The 23,004-nt window shown below is 38.9% G+C and overlaps 1 protein-coding gene across 2 annotated transcripts in view; it reads right to left on the reverse strand.

The window, feature by feature from the left end:
* Positions 1–23,004, reverse strand: part of DENND5A (DENN domain containing 5A) — a 118,550-nt gene that overhangs the window by 58,790 nt on the left and 36,756 nt on the right. For both annotated transcript variants that reach the window (XM_030331138.1, XM_030331139.1), the window contains exons 2-5: positions 20,863–20,934; positions 19,752–19,861; positions 17,138–17,795; positions 7,365–7,552 (exon numbers count right to left, since the gene is read on the reverse strand). In XM_030331138.1, the coding sequence (XP_030186998.1) occupies positions 7,365–7,552; positions 17,138–17,795; positions 19,752–19,861; positions 20,863–20,934 (1,028 nt within the window). The remainder of the gene's footprint in view (positions 1–7,364; positions 7,553–17,137; positions 17,796–19,751; positions 19,862–20,862; positions 20,935–23,004) is intronic.

Raw genomic sequence — 23,004 nt, forward strand, 5'->3', positions numbered from 1 at the left:
CACACTATGTGGATATAACACAATTTATCAATTTTCCCAATGAAGGGCATTTAAGTTCTTTCCTGTTTACTGCTTTGACATTTTTACACATTTTCTTGGACACGGATGCAAGATCTTCTGTTGGGTGTACCCTAGGAATGGAACTGCTGTGTGGTAAGCTATGCAAATGTTCAACTTTATAAGATAAGGCCTAGGTGTGTCCAAAGTGGTTATAACAGTTTATATTTTTACCAGCAATCTAAAGTGATCCTATTGATCCAAATCCTTCCAAAACTTGGTATCATCATATTTCCTAATTTTGCCACTGATTTGGGTGCATTTAATTTACACTTCTCTGGTTGCTAGTGAAAAAATGTGTATTTTTTGTGCAATACCTGTTCATGTCTTTAGCCCATTTTTCTACTGGGTTGCTTATCATTTTACTGGTTTGTACAAGTTCTTTACAATCTCCTAATGCTGACTTTTGTAGGTTATATATGTTACACGTATCTTCCAGTTTTTATCATATCTTTTTAAGATGTCTTTCTCTTAATTTAAAAAATCAAATTTATCAATCTTTTTTAAATTGTTTTTTATTTTTTATTTTTTGAGAGAGAGAGCGGGAGAGAGGGGCAGAAGTGGGGGGGGGGGGAGAGAGAGAATCTCAAGCAGGGTCCACACTCAATGCAGAACCCAGTGACGGGCGCAATCTCACAACCCTTGGATCATGACCTGAGTTGAAATCAAGAGTCAGACACTCAACCAACTGAGCCACCTAGGCTCCCTTCAATCTTTTATTTTATGGATAGTGCTTTCTGTATTTTGTTTATAAAGTCCCTACTCAGAGGTTAGAAATACATTTATTAATATTATCTTTAGAAGATTTTAAACTTTTGCTTGTGACATTTATCACTTCTTAATCCATCTCAAGTTGATTTTTGTTACAGTGGAATGTGGGGATCCTTTTTTATTTTTTCTCCTCATGGACAAGCAATTTTTCCAGCTCCATTATTAAATAGTCCCTCCTTCAGGATGGCACCTCTATGTTATATCAAAGTGCCGATCCATTGATCCTTCTATTTTTCCCCATACCAGTAAGTCTTGCATCCTAAAAGAAGAGGCAGGAGGGTAACATAAGTCTAGCTAAATACAACTATTCCACAAGCTCTCAATCTATTAAAACTGCATGTTTTAACATGTCCATGCATAAACATCTGCTGGGTGCATGAAACTATTCAGTTTACCAATCTATAACCAAAAAGGAGAACTTTTGGGGTCCCTGAGTGGCTCAGTCAGTAAATGTCCAGACTCTTGGTTTCGACTCAGGTCATATCTCACAGTTAATGGATTCAAGCCTCATGTCTGGCTCCACACTAAAGCAGAGCCTGCTTGTGATTTTCCCTCCCTCTCTCAGCCCCTCCCTGGCTTGCTCTTTCTCTCTTTCAAAATAAATAAAGTTAAAAAAGAGAGAGGGAGAACTCTCTCTTATCTAAGATACAAAGATTAAAAGAAGAATCACTTTAAAATTCACTTTTTGTAATTCCTCCACTGAAAAAGTTTGAGCCCTGCCTAGAAAAAGGGCCAGTAAGTGTTTAACACCTAAAAATTGGCTTTTTGTTTTTCCTGTTAAGATTTTAAAATTATAGGGGTGACTGGGTGACTCAGTAGACTAAGCGTCTACTTCGGCTCAGGTCAGGATCTTGTGGTTTACCAGTCTGAGTCCCGTGTTGGGCTCTGTGCTGGCAGCTCAGAGCCTGGAGCCTGCTTCAGATTCCTTGCCTCCCTCTCTATCTGCCCCTCCCCGACACATGCTCTGTCTCTCTCTCAAAAAAAAATAATAAAATATTTTTTTAAAAAGATTTATTTAAAATTATAAATGCTTTCACATCAAGCCATTAAAAAAGATAGTAAAACAATTAAATCTAGTCATGAAGATCACCTGCCTCATAAGCCCCGTCAGAATAAAGCCCTGTAACCCACCACAGGCAAACAATGCAATCATTTACCCCACTGGTTCTCCTCTTTTTATAGAAAAAAAGCATTTTGTCCAATTGGAAACACAGAAGCATCTAAAAATAACTGCATCCACTCAACAATGCTTGGTTGGCTTTTCTCCCACTGATGTGAGCCAAATACATAATGTCTGTAAAGAATTTTATGAACTCCACATGCTATGTCCCTATATTATAGATACACTCCTGGTAGGAGGTAGCTAGAGGGGAGAATACAACTCAGGCACACTTTAGAGATGGGCTAGATTAGATAGGCACCTCTGAGTAGACACCAGTATAGCCATTCTTTGCAGTGTTGGGCTGAAGAAGGTAGGAATGAAAAGGTAAAGTGAAATAGGACGTCATTCAAATACTAAACTCATACATAGCCTCACACTGTTTCCTCACAGCACACTGAGGGCTCTGGCAAACAGAAGTAATTTGCAAACCTACCTCAAACTCCTCATGCACCCCTTTCCTCAGCTAAGAGGACAAGTCCTACAAAACAGCTTGAGGGACAAGAAGCCTAAAAGAGGCACTGAACCCACATGATCAGTTTTCCTCAGTTAATTAACCTCCTGTGTTGTTTGGAAGAAGCCATGAGAAGACTTAGCTGCTCTGGGTAATAACCACATGGATCCCCCAAATCCCAGAAAGTCTCCCAAATCTTTTCCTGCAGGAGGTCACAATGCCCCTTCCCACCCTGAGTTCCCAACACCAAATCACAGCCAGCCTCACCTCTAGTCTATTCCCATGTTATTCACTGAGGGGGAGGAGCTCAACACACACACATTATTGGGAAAAAAGCTATTGAAGGAGTGTCCTGAGAAAGGAGAAAAACCATCAGGAAAGACAGAAAGACCCAAGACATAAAGAAGTAACACACACACACCCTTTATTCTAATATCCTCTGCCTGCTTCCCCTGACATATGGACAACATGACTCCTTCCTGGACTCACACAATAGCACCCAAAAGAGAAGCACAGGACAAAGAATGCCTCACAAAGGCAGCTCAGCACTTTCCCTTGCTCAGGGACAACTGAACTCATGTGTTGGTATAAAAAGAAACAAAGGGTTTTTTCACAGACTTCTGATGCCCCAAGATGAGGCAGCGACTGATGAATTCTGATTTAGGGATCCAGGAAATGTACAGTCTCCATCCCTCTGGAGAAAGTCTCTTTTATAAATCAAGCTTGCTCCACTACCCTGATGATGCACCCTTGCACAGGCCCATTAGTTCTGCCTCAAAGTCCCTCCAGTAGTGTAAAGATACCTCAGGATGTCCACCAAAATGTTAAAAGTAGTTATCTCTGGGTGAAAAAATTCGAAGTAATTTCTACTTTATTCTTTTTTTAAAAGGAAGGTTTTTTCAGTGTTTATTTAGAGAGAGGGAGGGAGAGTAAGCTCACAAGTGTGAGCGGGGGAGGGGCAGAGAAAGAAGAGGAGAGAGAAATAATTCAAAGCAGGCTCCACGATCAGCAGGGATCTCATGACCACCAAGATCACAACCTAAGCCAATATCAAGAGTTGGATGCCTAACTGACTGAGCCACCCAATAAAGCCACCCTTTATTCTTCATAGGGGCACTGTTAGAATTTTTTACTATAAACATATCATTCAGGGTGCCTGGGTGGCTAAGTCGATTAAGCATCTAACTTCGGCTCAGGTCATTATCTCACAGTTCATGAGTCTGAGCCCCACATCAGGCTCTGTGCTGACAGCTCAGAGCCTGGAGCCTGCTTCCGGTTCTGTGTCTCCCTCTCTCTGCCTCTCCCCTGTTCACACTCTCTCTCAAAAATAAACACTAAAAACAAATTTTTTTTAATATATCATTTATGGGGCACCTGGCTGTCTCAGTCCATAGAGCACGTGACTCTTAATCTCCAACTTTATAAGTCTGAGTCCCATGTTGGGTGTATGGACTACCTAAAAATAAAATCTTAAAAAAAAAACAAAAACAAAAACAAAAAACCACCATATATCATTTGTGAGACATCCCCAAGTTGTCTTACTATAACCGTGTATCATTTGTGAGACATCCCAAAGTTGTCTTTCAGAGATATTATTTATTAGTCTTCATTCATTATGTATACCTTTCATGGTGCTTTACTCCATGAGAAAGTCAGTTCTCCCCAACTTAAAGTTCCCCATGGGGAACTATCCAGGCTCAGATATTCTAGAGGTTATCTGCTAAAAATCAAGGTAAATATCCAGCTATCAAACACCCCACACAAATATGTCACCCTCAGAGGGCCAGTCTGGATGAAGTGGGACTCTGAAATCCTAGAACTACTTATTAAGTATGCACAGGTATTCCACATGCCTCCCCTTCCCAAGCAGACCACAAGGAAAGGCAAAGGATGTAGCAATGATGGGGAATACTGCAAAAGTGGAAGCAGCAGCAACATCACAACAGAGTGAACTTTTGGGTTTCTCAAAAAACACTTGGTTTCTCAGTCTCACCGAATCCCCCAGTTAAGAAAATTGCTGGGCTCCTAGCAGCCTCTATGAAGAGGCCCCATATACATGAGGCACCCAAAAAATGATGCTGAGGGATCCCACAGGGAATAGAACTTGCCCCAAACATATGTCAAGTTGATGCCAAAGATAAAAATAAAACTGAGAAAAGTGGCTTCTTGCCTAGAGTCCTACTCATTAGACTGGTAGGTAGCACACCTCTTTAGGTTTCCCACCTTCTACCATTTTTTGTTCTTATTCTTATTTTGACTTTACAAAATTATAATTAGGTTTACTATGAAGAGGTGTCAATTTAAATTATGCCTTTGTTTAAACCATCAAGAAGGAGCACCTGGGTGGCTCAGTTAAGCATCCTAACCAACTCTCAATTTCAGCTCAGGTCATGATCTCATGGTTCAGGGGTTCAAGCCCCACATCGGGCTCTCTGTTAACAGTGCAGAGCCTGCTCAGGTTTCTCTCTCTCTGTCTCTGTCTCTCTCTCTCTCTCTCTGCCTCTCCCCTACTGGAGAGCATGCTCTCTCTCTCTCAAAATAAATAAATAAACTTAAAAAAATAAAACAAAGCAAACAGAAACTCCCCAATCTCCAATCTTTGATAACTACTCTTCATGTGTATTTACCAGTAAAACAGACAAACATACATAAAAACCTAATACCCCAACTCAATGATTTTCTCTATCATTTAGATCTTTTCTTCCTTAATCAATCTTGTCCTACTCCAAACAACACAAAGCTCTATAAAACCAAAGAAGCAAAGGGGGTGGAAACAGAAGAAGCTACGAGGAAGACATTTTGATTGTAAAACCAAAGGAGAGAGGAAAAAAAAGAGATGCATTTGACTATAATTTAAATATTACAGGTGTGATCTAATTATCAGGGTTTCATCAAGGATGCTGCCCAGACATGCCCAACGACATGAATGAAGCTCAGAAACAAGTCCATGCGACTGTTCTCTTCTTTGGAGGTCTCCTTACTAATACTAATATTACTCAATTATGCAAAAATCTCCCTCCAAAAACATTTTGATGAAGTGAGGAAATAAAGCCATGTTAACACCAGTGTATGTATCCTCCAAAGTCTTGTTCCCAGGCCTTTCTAATGACTGAGAAATTCAGTGTACGAAAGCCCTTTCCCCAAGTAGTTTCATACCAGCCACAAAATGACATAAAAAGGTAGACCAGTTCTATGGATAATTCCAGAAAAATAAGGGGCACCTGGGTGGCTCAGTCAGTTGAGCATCCGACTTCAGCTCAGGTCATGATCTCACAGTTTGTGAGTTCGAGCCCCACGTCGGGCTCTGTGCTTGACAGCTCAAAGCCTGCTTCAGATTCTGTGGCTCTCTCTCTCTCGCTCTCTCTGCCCCTCCTCTGCTCACATACACACACTCACTCTCTCTCAAAAATAAACATACATTAAAAAAATAAATAAATAAATAAATAAAACAATCTTATTTTAATCATGCTTTAAATATATTTTGAATAAAGTAGAAAATAAACAAGTAAATGCATATTTTTAATTAATTCTTTGGTATTTGAAACAATAGGAAAGAGGAGGAGACCATCCTCATAGAAAGAGAGGAAAAGCATTCTCTCAAGGTCTTCCTTATCTTGAAAGGAAAATTTTCAAAGCTGGTTCAGCACCACAAGAATCACTATGATCAGGTCAACTATTACATATAAACTTGGCCTATAAAAGAAACTCACTGATTTATTAATACTTGGTGTAATGAAGTAATTATGAAATTATATTATGTGGGATTTCCTTAAAATAATAAGGGAATGAGAGGTATAGAATTAAAATGCAATTTAGGGGCACCTGGGTGGCTCAGTCGAGTGGCTGACTCATGATTTGGGCTCAGGTCACGATCCTGGCGTCATGGGATCAAGCCACACTCAGCACGGAGCCTGCTTAAGATTCTTTCTTTCTTTCTTTCTCTCTCTCTCTCTCTCTCTCTCCCTGCCCTTCTCCCCACTCAAGCTCTGTCTCTCTCTAAAATAAAAAATTTCTTAAATATAATTTAATATGTATAACTGCTGAAGCTAGGTGTTAAGAACACAAGAATTCATTATGCATTGTGTATATTTAAAAGTTTTACATAATAAAATGATTTTCTAATAAATGTCTTGAAAAGTATGTAAAATACTGGCTTGAAAAACTACATGGGGAGTGCCTGGGTGGCCTGGTCGGTTAAACATCCGACTCTTGATTTTGGCTCAGGTCATGATCTCACAGTTTGTGAGATGGAGCCCTATGTCAGGCTCTGTGCCAACAGCATGGAGCCTGCTTAGGATTCTCTTTCTCCCTCTCACTCTGCCCCTCCCCCACTGGTGCACACGTGCACTCTCTCTCAAAATAAAAATAAACTTAGGGGCACCTGGGTGGCTCAGTCGGTTGAGCGGCCGACTTCAGCTCAGGTCATGATCTCATGATCCGTGAGTTCGAGCCCCGAGTCAGGCTCTGTGCTGACAGCTCAGAGCCTGGAGCCTGTTTCAGATTCTGTGTCTCCCTCTCTCTGACCCTCCCCCGTTCATACTCTGTCTCTCTCTGTCTCAAAAATACATAAACGTTTAAAAAAAAAATTAATACATAAATAAACTTAAAAAAAAAAGAAAAACTGCAAATGAAAAAGGCAATTCACGATAGTATAAACACAGGGATTACAATGTATGTATGCCATATAATAAAGATGACAAGTGTTTCTGGAACAACATAAACTAAGCTAAATGTTCATCATTTTTACTTATTTCCTGGAAAGTAATTTATGTTCCTCAAAATAAAATAAAATAAAATAAAATAAAATAAAATAAAATAAAATAAACTTGGAGACACCACCCTGGGCTCATCTCAAAGCCATCCTCCCTCCAATCCTGGATTGGGACCAAAGGCACCAGCACTCAAGCTCCGCTTTCCTCTTACCTCTTGAGGCAGCTCCAGCTTTGACCGGTCATCCAAGCCATTGGAATGCAAGCCCATCAGGTATGGAACAGGAGCATCTAAAAAATGTAGGAGAGAAGCCGGGAGAATAGGGACATAGACATGCTGCCACTGGAAAGGAAACATGAGAGCTGTAATTGTCTCCGCCACAGTCATCAGTCTCTGGTAATCTAGGTAAAAACAAAAAACAAAAAGCAAAAAACAAACCAGTCAAAAACAAAGCACCTGCTTGCCAAATAACAAGTTAAAAACTTCAATACAATTTCACATTTAGAAACAGTCAGGATAAACTTCAGCAAGGGTATGCTCAGAGTGTGATTCCCTTGTGGGTACCCAGAAAGACAACCCAGAGACCTCAGTGGACCACAAGCTGAAATTTAACCCTCACATACAGGTTCTCGCAAGTGATAAAATTTAGTGTGGAAATACAGTAGAAATCCTAAATACCACCTTGCTCCAAATACTAAACCAGAATGTTAAGTAGATTCTCTTAAGTAGAAAGGGGTTGGGGAACTGGAACAACAAAAAAAAAGGGTCTTCATTCAGCATGGAAGCCAAAACAGGCTCTTTTACCACTCAGATATGTCTGCATCCTGTAAGGAACTAATGTGAGCTCTGCCTTCAAGATCAAGACCAAAGAACAACACAGCATGCAGCAGCTGGTTTTCTACACTAGCCAAGTCTGTCTTTCACCTGGAACTTTTCCTCAATGGGAACAGCACAAATATGTTATTTTAACAGATCAATGAAAAGCTTCCCGAGGATATGAAAGACTCCAAACATTGACTTTCAGGCCTCAAAACTCTTAACTCTAGGTCAGGGATCTTAATTTGGGAGGGAAGGCTTGTGTTCAAAGTTTTGCTTTCCTTTAGAACACAATTTCTGGACGTGTTTTACAAAACAATAAGTAATAAATACACTGGCAAAGCCAATAAAATGGACCAGTTACAAGTGAAATTTTAAAAATCATTCTTCACAGGGGCACCTGGCAGGCTCAGTCAGTTGGGCAGCCGACTTCGGCCCAGGTCATGATCCTGCGCTTCATTGGTTAGAGCCCCGCATTGGGCTCTGTGCTGATTGCTCGGAGTCTGCTTTGGATTCTGTGTCTCCCTCTCTCTCTGCCCTTCCCCCACTCGCACTCTGTCCCTATTTCTCTCAAAAATAAATAAACATTAAAAAAACTTTTTTTTAAATTACTCTTCACAAATGGTAAAATGGTTTCAGGCATTTAAGGACAAAGCAGGAACATAAATTTTAAAATCATATGAGTAATATCCTTTGGAATGGTTGATTTCAAATGAGCTTTCATTAGGGTTAAAGTGGTTTCATATACTAAAAACCCACCCCATCATTTAAACAAATCACAGCTTGGTTCATAGAAGAGTTATAAGTAACAAAAAGCTTTCCAGAAAATGAGGAAGGTTGAGTAAAAATGAACAAAAGCTGATATGTACCAACTATGTAGAAGTTCAGTAAAGTACCCTACATTTGCTCACTAATAAAGCTTTGAAAACTGCCTATCACCGTACTCTCAGCTAAGCAAAAAAGAACATGACCTACAAATAGTCTTTTAACTAGTAATGCAAATAAATAGAGATTAATGACTAAAATTTCATTATCTTGAACATTTTAAAGGTACTACAGGACAATGCCTCATATGCTTCTTTGGGGAAACTAAGGCACTTGACAAATGAGTGATATAACCAATCAGTGCATAAAAGTAAACTCAGAGATTTGATCATCAATTAAAAAAAAAAAAAGTTTAGCAGAAGGACAAAAGAACATGAGCTTCTCATATTCACTAAAGATCAGGGCAAACTAATAAGAGTTCAAGGAGAGAGTCTGTCTCATTTTTCATTATGCCCACACAAAGCATGGTCATTCCTGTATTAAAAACTATTTAGTAAAAGGGTGCCTAAGTGGTTTAGTCGGTTAAGCATCCGACTTCGGCTCAGGTCATGATCTCACAGTTTGTGAGTTCAAGCCCCAGGCCAGGCTCTGTGCTAACAGCTCAGAGCCTGGAGACTGCTTCAAATTCTGTCTCCCTCTCTCTCTGCCCCTCCCCCACTTATGTTCTGTATCTCAAAAATAAATATTGAAAAAAAAATTTTTTTAATATTTAGTAAATAAACTTTTTTTAAAAAAACTACTTTGTGAAGATTCCCCACCTCATTCAAGCAACAACAAAAACATTTCCCAAATTAAAAAAAAAAAAGCAATCTTTGAAGAATTAAATTAGGTTTTATATAAATAATATAAATAATTTCAGAAAAAGTATTTAGTCCCACATGAAAGTAAACAAAAACTGAGTAACAAAATTTACACCATTGCAAGCTCTATCCTCAGCCTCTTCTTCACCTGATACCCCAATTCCATGGGACACCATATAACTTATTATTTTATCTTTCTCCTGAAATTCTTCTGCTCAATGACTACTCCAACAATCATTATTTTTTTAATGTTTATTTATTTTTGAGAGAAAGAACGTGAGCAGGAGAGGTGAAGTGAGAGAGGGAGATAGAGGATCCAAAGCAGGCTCCACCCTGTCAGCACAGAGCCCAGTGTGGGGCTAGAACCCACGAACCACGAGACTGCAACCTGAGCCAAAGTCAGACGCTCAACCAACTGAGCCACCCAGGCGCCCCAATAATCGTTATTAAGACAAATTCTCATGATTCTCCAGATGAGACTTCAATTCCTATATTCTTCTACATATGAATGTCTGTAAATAATCCACTCAAGAGCAACAATCTTGAGAATCTCAGACATCCTAAGAATTTATTTTAAAATTCAAAATTAAGATGAATCAAAAGAATGTAAAAGCGTGGGAGAAAACCTTCAAGTGGTATTTAAAGCTGGTTTAGTCTTACTACTATGTCTGAACACTGGCTCTCAAACACGTATTCTGAATAAATATTCACTGAAATATCCCACCCCCATTTTCAGTGTGTACACACACACACACACACACACACTTCTGAATCTTAGGGGGTGGGGGTCAGAGGTACCAGAGGTCTTTTTAATCATGAGAAAACCAAACAACTTCCTCCTTCCTTTACCCAAAGTCAGTAAAGCAGGTGTTTTATGTGGCTGGCATTTCTGCTCAGGGACAGTAACATCTCACAGAAGGCCAACAGACAGTCTAAGTAAAGGAGTCCCAAAAATGCCTCTGTCATGAGACTTCCTGGCACTGGACTACTATGTATGGTTCCTAGCTGCAGGTCTGGGAACATCTGCTCTATAACCATAACACAGAGCATGCTAGAGTCTGAAGAAAGAGGCCTTCTCTGCTCCATCAAAGCAAGTTTTTCAGTATCACAGAAATCTAGTTCTGGTTTTTCCCTACTCTTCAGGATAAATGTAATCTAGCATCTAAAACTCAGACCACTTATTTTTGTAAAAGTGGATAATTTTATTTGCTTCAGATTGAAATCTCTGAAGAATTCCTTGTGATGCACTTGAAATTATGGGATTCTTAGAAACAAAACACTTTTTGAGGTCAGACATAATCTCCTCTCAAGACTAAGCTGCTTTCCATCTATGTGGCTTAACTTTACTGATACTAGAAACGTGGAATTGTATGGCCTTTCTGGTCTATGTGAGTTCTGAGTTTCTTTTTCTCTCTATATTTATATTTTTAAAAAGCAACATCCCACCTGAAGGATGGCCTAGCAAACAATACCTCAGGGTTCCAGTAATCTGTGGTACCCACACTAGGATGCTGACCTCCAAGAGCTGTATGCAATAGCAAAAACCCGTTTGTGTACACAACACAAATGATCAAATCAGCACTTCCTTTGCCATTGCCTGTGTCTGTGCTCATCATTCCAAGAAGGCAAAACCAATAAATAGGATGCAGCTGAAGGTCATGTGCATCCAAACCATTTCAAACAATCAAATCAACTGGAAACACTTCAGCTCTAGACAACTGTGTTCTCTTATGGCTCCCCTAACATTAACTGAGCAATTACTTTTAACAAAAAGAGGTAATAATGCAAAGCATAGTGGGATTACAATGACCACTGCTTTGTGGTGAGGAAGGAGGGAGGAATCTGCTTGTCTTTATGACTTGTCTCTGTGCAGAGAAAGATAATAGCCTTGGGAACACTCTACAGATAAGTCCACTCCTAAACAATCTACAGGGCAAGTCCTGCACATTAGAAACCGAATCATAAACTGCCCTTGCATACTCACACTTCTGTGAAAACTGTATGAACAAGGATGTTTCTTGTGTATTCTTTGTCCTTAGGAAATAAACTAATCTCTATGTCCAATATCTCCAAGATCCATTATTAAAGAAATTGCAAAACAATGACTAGCATGCTCCCATTTGTGTTGTTTCTAAAAAGCACATATGCATGATTATGTCTGGAAGGAAACAGGAGACAGTGGTAATCTCTCTAAAGGATAACCAGGGGTACACTTCATTATATAACCTTTAGCAATGTGTTAAAATTCCTATCACATAACTGAAAGGCTTTTTTTTAAGTTTTAATATACCATATTTAAAACATATACATATGTATATTAAATTTTAGCATCAATTTTTAATATACCATACATGCATCATAATGTATATGAATACTTTGAAGAACATTACAATTAATACATATGTACTCAACACTTAACATAAAAATAGTTAATTGCTTAAAAAAATCTGGGGGGGTGGAAGGCACTAAGAAATTAAGAAGTCACTTCATAGAAATAGAATTCTAGGTGAACAAGGGAAATTTTCAACGTTCTTTGCCTTGTTTGCCCATACATTATTTTTTTTTTTTAATTTTTTTTCAACGTTTATTTATTTTTGCGACAGAGAGAGACAGAGCATGAACGGGGGAGGGGCAGAGGGAGAGGGAGACACAGAATCGGAAACAGGCTCCAGGCTCTGAGCCATCAGCCCAGAGCCCGACGCGGGGCTCGAACTCACGGACCGCGAGATCGTGACCTGGCTGAAGTCGGACGCTTAACCGACTGCGCCACCCAGGCGCCCCTGCCCATACATTATTTATTTGTTTTTTAAAAACTATTATTTATGGGGCACCTGGGTGGCTCAGTTGGTTAAACATATGATTCTTAATCTTGGCTCAGGTCATGATCTCAGTTTGTGAGATCGAACCCCGTGTCAGGCTCTGCGCTGGTGGCGCGGAGCCTGCTTGGGATTCTCTCTCTCTCTCTCTCTCTCTCTCTCTCTGCCCCTCTGCCGCTCTTTCTCACACACACACGCACTCTCTCTGTCTCTCAAAATAAATAAATAAATAAATAAATAAATAAATAAATAAATAAACAGACATTTTTAAAAAACGATTATTTTCACTAGGGATATACAAGAAACTTGATCTCTTGCTAGCACTAGTGGGAGAGAGGAAAGGAGAGTTCATTGTATTCCCTTTGGAATTGTTTTGATTGTATGCCTTAAGCAGCATGCATTACTTTTGCAATAAAAACTAATGTATGCTTATCAAAAATCAGTTACATTTGTTACAAGACTTATCTGCGCTAGTTCAACTAGCGCACATAACGTATCTGTGTACACAGAAAAATTATATAATTTAACCAAATATTATGTAAATAAATGGTGAAATGAGGACAAAAAAAAGAATTTTCTCTGAAAACAAAATTAAATGCTTTAAAAAGACTGAATAATGCAAAGTGGCTAAAAAATACTATAATTGAATTAGGCATATCATGAGGCAATTAAGCGCAAAAAACTAGGGAAAACTACAAAAATCTACAGGTAGTCTCCATTCCAGTTCTTTTGTAAAGTTCATTAAGTTCTCACTCCCCTTTAAAAAAAATGTATCTGGAAAACCTAGTTAATGAATTATAGGTGTGGTTTATGCAAGAAAAACAGTGCAGACATTAGATTAGTGGACCCATAATCCAAGGAAATAGCTAGACCCTTCATCAAAAGACTAGTGACTATACAATCATGTTTTACACTAAAATACAATGTTTAATGGATATATGTATCATTTTTAGGATTCTCAGACTGAAATGACTTTTCCAATTATCCAATCTACTACCCTACTAACTCAGATAAAAAACTTCTGCTCTATGTACAATTTTGCACCAACCAGTGAATAATATGCTATTAAAGGGGCACCTGGGTAGCTCAGTCAGTTAAGTGTCCAACTCTTGATTTTGGCTCAGGTCATGATCTTGCAGTTCGTGACATCAAGCTCCACGTCAGGCTTGGCAATGACAGCAGCATGGAGCCTGCTTGGGATTCGCTTTCCCCCTCTGTGTCTTCCCCTCCCCAGCTTGTGCTGTCTCCCTCTCTCTCAAAATAAATAAATAAACATTTAAGTATTTTTTAAAAATAAGTTATTTTAAAAAGCTATATATGGACCAAAGAACAAATATCCAGGAGTAGGTAAAATGATCTGTACAAGTTAAAAATTCCTAAAAATGTCACTTCAGTCACCCAGTGGATTATATTTTGAGATTCTTACAATTTTGCCTGCATTCTTTTTACTTAAGTAATGCTTATTTTCTATTCGGAAGGCAGGACAAGCAGTGGTCAAAACTAACTGAGTGGTGATGACATGTTTTTGGAAGTCCAGAGTGATTTTCATCTACCTAAGGCCTTTGAATCATAAATAAAAACTATTTCAAGAAATCCAACCTGAATTGTTTAAAGTACTCTATTAATACAGAACATAACCTACAGCCAATAGAAGGCCACTGCATTTTATGGTCAGCCATGCTCAACAATGTCCAGGAATTTTTCGGAAAAAGCTTTTTTCTTGACCTTACTGTAAACATGACTTTGGATCCTGAATTCCATTTGATTCTATACACAAATCTTCTCAACTGCCTTCAAACCTCTTTAAAATTCTTATTATGGATACAATAACCCATATTCTTGGAAAATAAGAAGAAACTCCGATGGAAAAATGTCACCTATCATATTTCTGGTTTTAATCCTCCTTTTTCCACCTCTATAACATTCGCACTTCATTACAGGTATCTACGCTACTGAATAAAATAAAAATCTAGGGCGCCTGGGTGGTTCACTCAGTCAGTTAAGCATCCGACTTCAGCTCAGGTCATGATCTCGAACTTTGTGCATTCAAGCCTCACATCAGGCTCTGTGCTGACAGTTCAGAGCCTGGAGCCTGCTTCAAATTCTCCCTGTCTCTCTCTCTGCCCCTCCCCTGCTTGTACTCTGTCTCTCTCAAAAATAAGTAAATAAACATTAAATATATATATATATATATATATATATGTAAAATAAGATAAAATAAAATAAAAATCTATGAGCCCATATAATAATAAACAAAGGAGAGTGAATGTTATTCCCTGTAGTAAAATGTCAACTAATAAATATAGATGTAGCTAGAAAAATCACCATTTTGTAACCATCATGGTAATAACTAATTCAGACTAGAATCATTAATGGATGTTAAATCTACTGGGCAAACTTCAAAGTGGAGTAGTATGCTTACAGAGTTTCAAATTAACTCCCCACAAAGTACTTATTAATTACAAAGGGAAAAAGGATAACTTTCCAGTTAAGAAACTTGGCAGGGGCACCCAGGTAGCTCAGTCAGTGAAGCGTCTGACTTCAGCTCAGGTCATGATCTCATGGTTCGTGGGTTCTAGCCCTATGTCGGGCTCTGTGCTGACAGCCCGGAGCCTGCTTTGGATTCTGTCGCCCTCTCTCTCTGCCCCTCCTCTCCACTTGTGCTATGTCTCTGTCTCTCAAAAATAAATAAATGTTAAAAGAAAAAGAAAGAAAGAAAGAAAGAAAGAAAGAAAGAAAGAAAGAAAGAAAGAAAGAAACTTGGCAGACATAACCTTAACCAAGTGATCAAATTAACATTACCAAAGATGGGCAAACTGACATCAAGTGCCTCCTGATGTAACGCACTGAGAAAATCACAACATCACTTTTGTGTATTACAGCCAAAAATTGTATAACCTGAGTCTAATCATGAAGAAACATCAGACAAACCCAAATTGAGGGACATTCTACAGAATGCCTTGATACACTCTTCAAAAATGTCCATGTCATGAAAGACATGAAGAAGTAACAAGTAAAAGCAATGCATGTTACTCAACTAGATCCTGGATCAGGAATTTAAAAAAAAAAAAATTATCAAAGCAGACATTATTGGACAATGGTAGAACCTGAATAACAATATTGTAACAATGTTATGTTTCCTAAATGTGATAATCAGACTATGGTTATGTAAGAAAATGTTCCTGTTCTTATGAAATGAAAGCCGAAGCATTTAGGAGTCAAGGGCCATGGTGTCTGCAATGATTCTCAATGGTTCAGTTATGTGCACACATATACAGAGAGAGAATGATAAAACAAATGTGGCCAACAAAAGTTAACAATTGGTGAATTGTGGGAGAGCATACAAGAGTTCTTTGAACACTTCTTGCAACTCTTCCATAGGTGGAAACTACTTCAAAATAAAAAGTCAAAAAACTTAAAACCTACAATGACTATGCATCTCAGAGTAACAAAGTCCTTATGAGACCATAAAATCTAGGGGCACCAGGGTGGCTCAGTCGGATGGGTGTCCGACTTCAGCTCAGGTCATGATCTTACAGCTCGTGAGTTTGAGCCCCACGTCAGGCTCTGTGCTGACAGCTCAGAGCCTGGATGGAGCCTGCTTCGGATTCTGTGTCTCCCTCTCTCTCTCTACCCTCCTCTGCTCATGCTCTGTCTCTCTCTGTCTCAAAAATAAACAAACATTAAAAAAATTAAAAAAAAAATCTAGGCTGCTGTTAAGTCTCTAACATCTGCTTCTATATCCCTGCTCTCTCACTCCATTCCATCCACCCATTTTTCTCACTGTTCTTGAACATAACAAGCACATTCTTGTCTCAAAACCTTTATATGTCCTATGCCCTTTGCTTAGAATATTTTTCTTACAGATATGACATGGGTCACTCGGAGAAGGCTTGAACTAATCACTCTGTTAAAATTGGAACTTCCCTTCTCCAAATACCATCCTCTTTCCTGTTTTACTTTTCTCCACAGACCTTATTAACACCTTACACACTATAAACTTTATTTATTTATATAATCACCTCTCCTTCCCCACTAAAATATCAGTTCCATTATAGGAAGGGTTTTTATCTGTTTTGTCCATCACTGTGTCTCTAGACCCTGAAACAATGCCTGGCACACACTAGGCTCTCAATAAATAAGTACTGAATGAATACATCTTATGTTACTTTTCTGGTTCATTTAATAAACATCTGTTTCCTTCTGATCTACTTTACTATTTTGTCCAAATCTGCTGCTCACATTCAGTTCACTTCTCATTTATAAAAAACAATTCAGTTATAACAAACAACAGAAAGAAGAAGCAACACATCCTCCTTTTATCAAATATATTTTTTTCAAATATATGAAGGATCATTGTTTGTGAATCCTCAGTTTTACTGTCAGGCTGTGGAAGGGGCAGAAATAACTCTGCAGAATGTTGGAAAGTCAGCTTCCCAGAACCATCACCTCCTACCCCTCTTTTCAGCATCAACTAGAAGGGATGTCAGGAAGCAGGAATCCCCTCCTAGACTGAAGTGTCCAGCAAAAGGCCATGGTGATGATAGCCAAGTAAAAACTGTGACCCTCTTGTGTTCTATCGGTTTTCCATCTACCACCTACCTGCAAAAGATCTGAGTTTTGCTCAAATTTTAACAGCCCTGGACCTTTACCATCAGCGCCACTGCATTTGATACGGAAAGAAGGGAGGCCCTGTGCAGGGAGAGAACTCTAGTAAGCACTGACTTACGCTGTGAGTAGAGCAGGATTTGAAACTCCAGAAGAGCACAAGTAAAAAGCTGAAACACATTTTCCACCCCAAGCAGTTCAAAGACCTCTCTGACAGGAAAGTCAAATAAGGGAAGCTCATTAGTACTTGGTCTCTGGCAGATTATTGGCCCATAAACTCCAGAAAATTTCAAGGACCGGCCAGGAGGTGGAAGTGGCACCTCGTAGAGTACATTGTATATGTAGCTCTCAAGGGGCAGTGGAGGGGGCTGAGGTGAAGTGACTGCCTGGTGAAGTTGTTCCAGCACACTCCGGCATGCTTTCATGAAGGACATGGGTGTTATGAGGCAAATGCACTTAGAGACGTAGAGCGTGTCCCGGCTAATGTCATAGGAGTTGAAGCGCTGAAGCTTAGTCCCAGGAGTGCCTTCACCATCGTCCATGCCACTGTCATCTTGGCCATCAGCAGACGGAGAATGTAGGATATCATACTCAGCATTATGCATGTGGTAGAGGGTCTGCATTGCACTGCAGATCTGTTTGCTAGTCACCTCCTCATAAAACGTGAGGGCAAACCCAAATGTCCGAGAGCCATCCTCCCTTGTGATAATAAAGGCATGGAACTGGGGCTCCCTGGGATCAGCCTGGGTCTTGAATGCCAGCCCCTTGGGCATACATAGCTGCAAAAGACAACAAGGAAACAAGTGGTGAGAACTCACTGTTGGTCCTCTTCAGAATACCATCGCTGTTGATTTACTCACAGAGTACCTATTATGCTAGGTGTTTGAGAGATCAAGATCAATACAGGAAAAGATCTGTCCTCAAGATCGTCAATTCTAAGACGTGCAAGTAAATAAAATTACAATGCAGTTATCAGGGCTATCCAGAAACAAAGTGCTAGGGTAACACAGAATGGACAACCCAACCCAAAAACATCAGAAAAGGCTTGTTGATGAGGTTATGTTAGAATTCATGAGGTAGACAAGGGAGAGAAGGGTATTTCAGGGACTGGGAGAAAATGCCCAAAGATAAGGAGGTAAGAGAAAGCTTGGAGAATTTAAGTAGGTGGTTAAGCATGACAGCATTTATTGGGAAAGGATGCTAGAAATATACCTAAAAACTAGACAGATAAAATTTTGCACCTAAAAATAAACATAAAGTTTTAGATTCTTATCAGCTCACAAAATTCTGCCATCAAGAGAACCTTCTCTTTTCACAGAAAAAAGGGAGCATTGCACATAAAGGAGATGACATAATCAGGATAAAGATGCAGTTTTTTTCACTTTAACTCAGATGGGTTATATAAAGAAACTTGGATAGCTAATCAAACTGACCTACATCAATTGGTCCCCATTTTCCAGGCTTACAAAAACCAGGCTATACAAATGATCTACCAGCAGCCTGGGTTAACAAATAAAAGGATATAACATATAACCTTATGGTATATCCATTACCTTTGGACTTGACTTCCCAAAACCTAGATGTTTCTAGAATACAGCATGTCAAAAATAAAATAAGCACTGAACCAGGAGTCAAAAAACTTGAGGTTAATACTCAGTTTCCTCATCTGTGAAATGAAGATAATACAGTCTACTCTGCCTACTTCACAGGGTTATTATGTGCATCAAACAAGATCATCCTCTAAAAAAGTACAGAAAGCTATTAAGAATTAATACAGGCAGTACAAAGATGTGATGAAAAGCATAGCACTGGAACCAGACTATGGCATAGTGATCAAATTGTAGCTCAACTGCTTCTTAGTCATGTGACTTTAAACACATCACTCTTTGGATCTTAGTTTCTTCATGTATAAATATGTGTGTGTGTGTGTGTGTGTGTGTGTGTGTGTGTGTGTTTAATATCATCTACGTAAGGGGTATTATGAAGATTAAGTGAATTAATTCATGTAAAATGCTTATCACATTGCCTAGCACAAGGTGAATACTCAATAAAAGTTAGATTATTCACAGTAGTATTCTTCTACATGAGATTTAAAATGGTGTCCTATCTAAAATTATGATGAAACATGGGGCGCCTGGGTGACGCAGTCGGTTAAGCGTCCGACTTCAGCCAGGTCACGATCTCGCGGTCCGTGAGTTCGAGCCCCGCGTCAGGCTCTGGGCTGATGGCTCAGAGCCTGGAGCCTGTTTCCGATTCTGTGTCTCCCTCTCCCTCTGCCCCTCCCCCGTTCATGCTCTGTCTCTCTCTGTCCCAAAAATAAATAAACGTTGAAAAAAAAAAAAAATTTAAAATTATGATGAAACAAAATACCCATTTCTGCAGTATCACTCAGACATATATACAACCCAGATTGAGAGAAAACTGCTTTAAATCGGACTCACTGTGCAATCTCAATGCTATAAGCAACCAGTAGCTCAGTACCACAAAGTTCAATGACCCAGTACTATGTATTTGTCTGACAAAACAGAAACACACTGTGACTTTTCAGTGTATTTCATACATCCTGAATATCTGATTTGTTGATCAAAATGTAGAATCATAAATAATAATCATATAACCCCTTCTTCAAAAGTTCCTGGTAGTTAGTGGAATCACTGCTACCACAGCCTGGACTCACAATTCCACTATAAATTACTTTGTAAATTACTTCATACTTGTAGCTAACAAATACTAACCATTCCCACTGCATCTTGGTCAAAGGGATTCCATTCTACATTCTCAGGGTATCGGGCAAGGACCTTGGACTTGAATGTTCGTCTCAGTGGTGTCTGCTCAAAATTTTCTCCTGCAAGAAAAAGAATGAAGCAAATCATCTCTACAAAGTCCCTTGAAATCACAATGTTATGAATGTCTGAGCTTGGTAGTCCAGCAAGGTACAGAAGTAAAGGCAAAGGGGTTAGGTTAGTATGCCAACCATCTAAGAACAGGAAAGGTATTAAAGTCATTAGGTAAGCAAGAAGCTGAAAAGGTTTAGCATGGTTAATACTGGACACAACTATCTTTTCTTTTCTTGAAAATGAATTATTGGAGCGCCTGGGTGGCGCAGTCGGTTAAGCGTCCGACTTCAGCCAGGTCACGATCTCGCGGTCCGTGAGTTCGAGCCCCGCGTCGGGCTCTGGGCTGATGGCTCAGAGCCTGGAGCCTGTTTCCGATTCTGTGTCTCCCTCTCTCTCTGCCCCTCCCCCGTTCATGCTCTGTCTCTCTCTGTCCCAAAAATAAATAAACGTTGAAAAAAAAAAAAAAAAGAAAATGAATTATTACTACAAACCCAATGGTTAACCTTCCTGGGAGAGTGGAGAAAGTGCAAGGAATGACAAAGGATTATATCCATCCTTTTTTCCCCCCCCAAAAAACCACAATTTAGTTTGCTTTAAGTCAACTGATAACATAGAAGCATAAATGATTTTAAATTCAGAATCAAGTATGCATTTCTATGATCTCAGAAAAAAACACAAAGGGACTAAAAGATTCAAGAACATTAAGAAAGCAGATTTCAGGGTAAATCTAATGAGCCATTTTGTCAATTCAGAATCATTTGAAATTCTGAAATTCTCCTTTGTTCCTCCTTTCCCCCTAAAAACAGAGTATACTGAAATAAAGAACATTAAAGTGAAAAAAGGAAGAACCAAAGAACCCACCACCTAGAGGGACACAAATATGAAAAACCTACTGGTCAAAAAAGGCACAAGAAAGTTAGAAGGCCAAAGGGTACAAAATGCCACTGTAGAGACATATGTAAGAGCCACCAGAAAGCTTTGGGTGTTCTCAATTTTGTTTTGTTTTTACCTTCAGTCGTACTGGAAATGAAAGGGCTGGCACCATCCCTGGCTTTAGAAGCCTGTATGTACTGGCATAATGCTATATGATAAATGAAATAACAGAGTATTACAATAAAGCAATGTTATTCAAACTTTTTTGACCATGACTCCAGTATGAAACAAGTTTCACATCATGGAGCAATAAATACATACATGATGCGTGCATATAAATTTGTCTAAAACAAATTTCGCAAAATAATACTTACCTTACTTTGTGGGATGCCCTCTCATAATTTCTACTCTATATCATTAAAACCAAATATACTAATTGCAGACCTACTAACACAATTCATGGTTTGAAAAAACATTACAATACAGCATAATAAGATGAAGCGCTCAACAGATATAAAATTACTATAAAGTCACTGGTACTTTATCCAAAAGTATCCTGTCCCAAATACTGCTTTTCCAAAGGAGTTAAGGAGTAGGGGGCAAATTAAATGCACCTAAATATTTCAAATAAATACATTTAGTAGGACTCATGGAAAAATATGTGGAAAACATGATCAAAAACAATTCAACTGAATTCTATACCTGTTTATTGAGTAATTATGTCATACAAGGGCCCGAGGTACTGTGGGAGATAGCAATGAACCAAATCAAGTACCCATCCTCAGGACCTTATACTCTTAACTGTATAGGAAAAAGAACATACACAAATAACCACTTCACAGACGTTACTGTCTGGCAGGCTCCAGATTTTTAGTCTATGTGGTCCAACCATTCAGAGCACGCTTGTAGAGGACCCTGTTTACATGTTCTAGTTGATAATATAAATTCTATTCCAACTACAGTTTTTCTAAGTTGGTTTGGAACACAAAGGACCTGGTGATTAAGGAAGACATATTGTCCACAAACACAGGGCTAGGATAAATGTAAAGTCAGATAGTCCTTCACTCTAAATCATCCCAGAGGCATCTCAAGTTTCTAAAGAATTTATAACAATTCTGAAGTGCCTGTTCCAGAAATTAATAATGATTCCAGTCAGAAAGTTATCACTTTTATAACTAAAACCTTCACTTCCACTTTCTCTCAGGTTTTGTCCATCGTCAGAAGTCCATGAATAATTTTCAACTTCTGACAAGACTCAACCTTCCTTCTATTAATAAAGCCAGTAGAGCAATTTCAATACTTCCCATTTCCTGATCCTTCTTCCAAACTTAGTTTTCTGAAGCTCTTCTCCAGCAAATTTCATCTCTCAAAATACATCTGGTAATCTTCACTAAAGAAGAGTGGCAAAATCAGCAGGCAGCTGGTAACAGTGGTAGTAACAAAGCCCTATAGCTATATACAGCTAATCTCAAGCTTTCGGTAATACCTGCGAAGAGCCCACCATGGCAAGCCTGCACTTACTATACAAAAAAATTAAACAGCAAGCAGCTGACATAATGATCTTGTCTATAGTCTGAGAGTCTCAGAATGTTTATTTAAACTATATTCAGTTCTAAGAAGATAACTATGTCTTTCTTCTAAGCTTCATTACTTTTAGTTGTCAGTTTGCTCATTTCTTCCTTACTAGGCCAGAAAATCCCCTCACTAAAAACCACAAAATATTTGAACATAAACAGGAATCAGGGCAGTTACCACTGTCCCTAATGAAAGCCTTTAGAGAAAGATATTTTTCTAAGATGGCTGTGCCCCTTAAGACATGATGAACATTCAAAAGATGGAACAGGGGACTATTTTAAACAGCAGAGAGATGAAGCCAGAGGTAAAAATGATGAGCTGACCTGGAGTACAAAGAGGAGGAAGAAGCTAAGAATCACAAGGAGAAATGGTCTTCAGATCCTCTGTCCCCATCACCTCTCTACCTCCTGCCCCTTCCTCAAACAAGCTAAGTAAAAATTTCTTGTTAAAGAGTCAGGTTCTGAGTAAAGGCACCAAAGAGAGTGCCAATCTTAGACATAAGTCTTTCTGTGTATTAGACTGGAACAGTATCAGGAGCCTAGTGTTTTCACTGCAGGGGGAAAGGGGAGGTATAAAGAGGTATGAGAGCCCTGAGATCAAATTATGTTTATTAAAGAATCCTATGAAGAGCATTAGAAAAGTCACAGGGTAAAAGGATTCACAAACCTAAGATATTTTTATTAAAACAATTCAGTCTCGGGGC

The sequence above is a fragment of the Lynx canadensis genome, chromosome D1 (genome assembly GCF_007474595.2).
Source record: "Lynx canadensis isolate LIC74 chromosome D1, mLynCan4.pri.v2, whole genome shotgun sequence".
NCBI classification, from domain to species: domain Eukaryota; kingdom Metazoa; phylum Chordata; class Mammalia; order Carnivora; family Felidae; genus Lynx; species Lynx canadensis.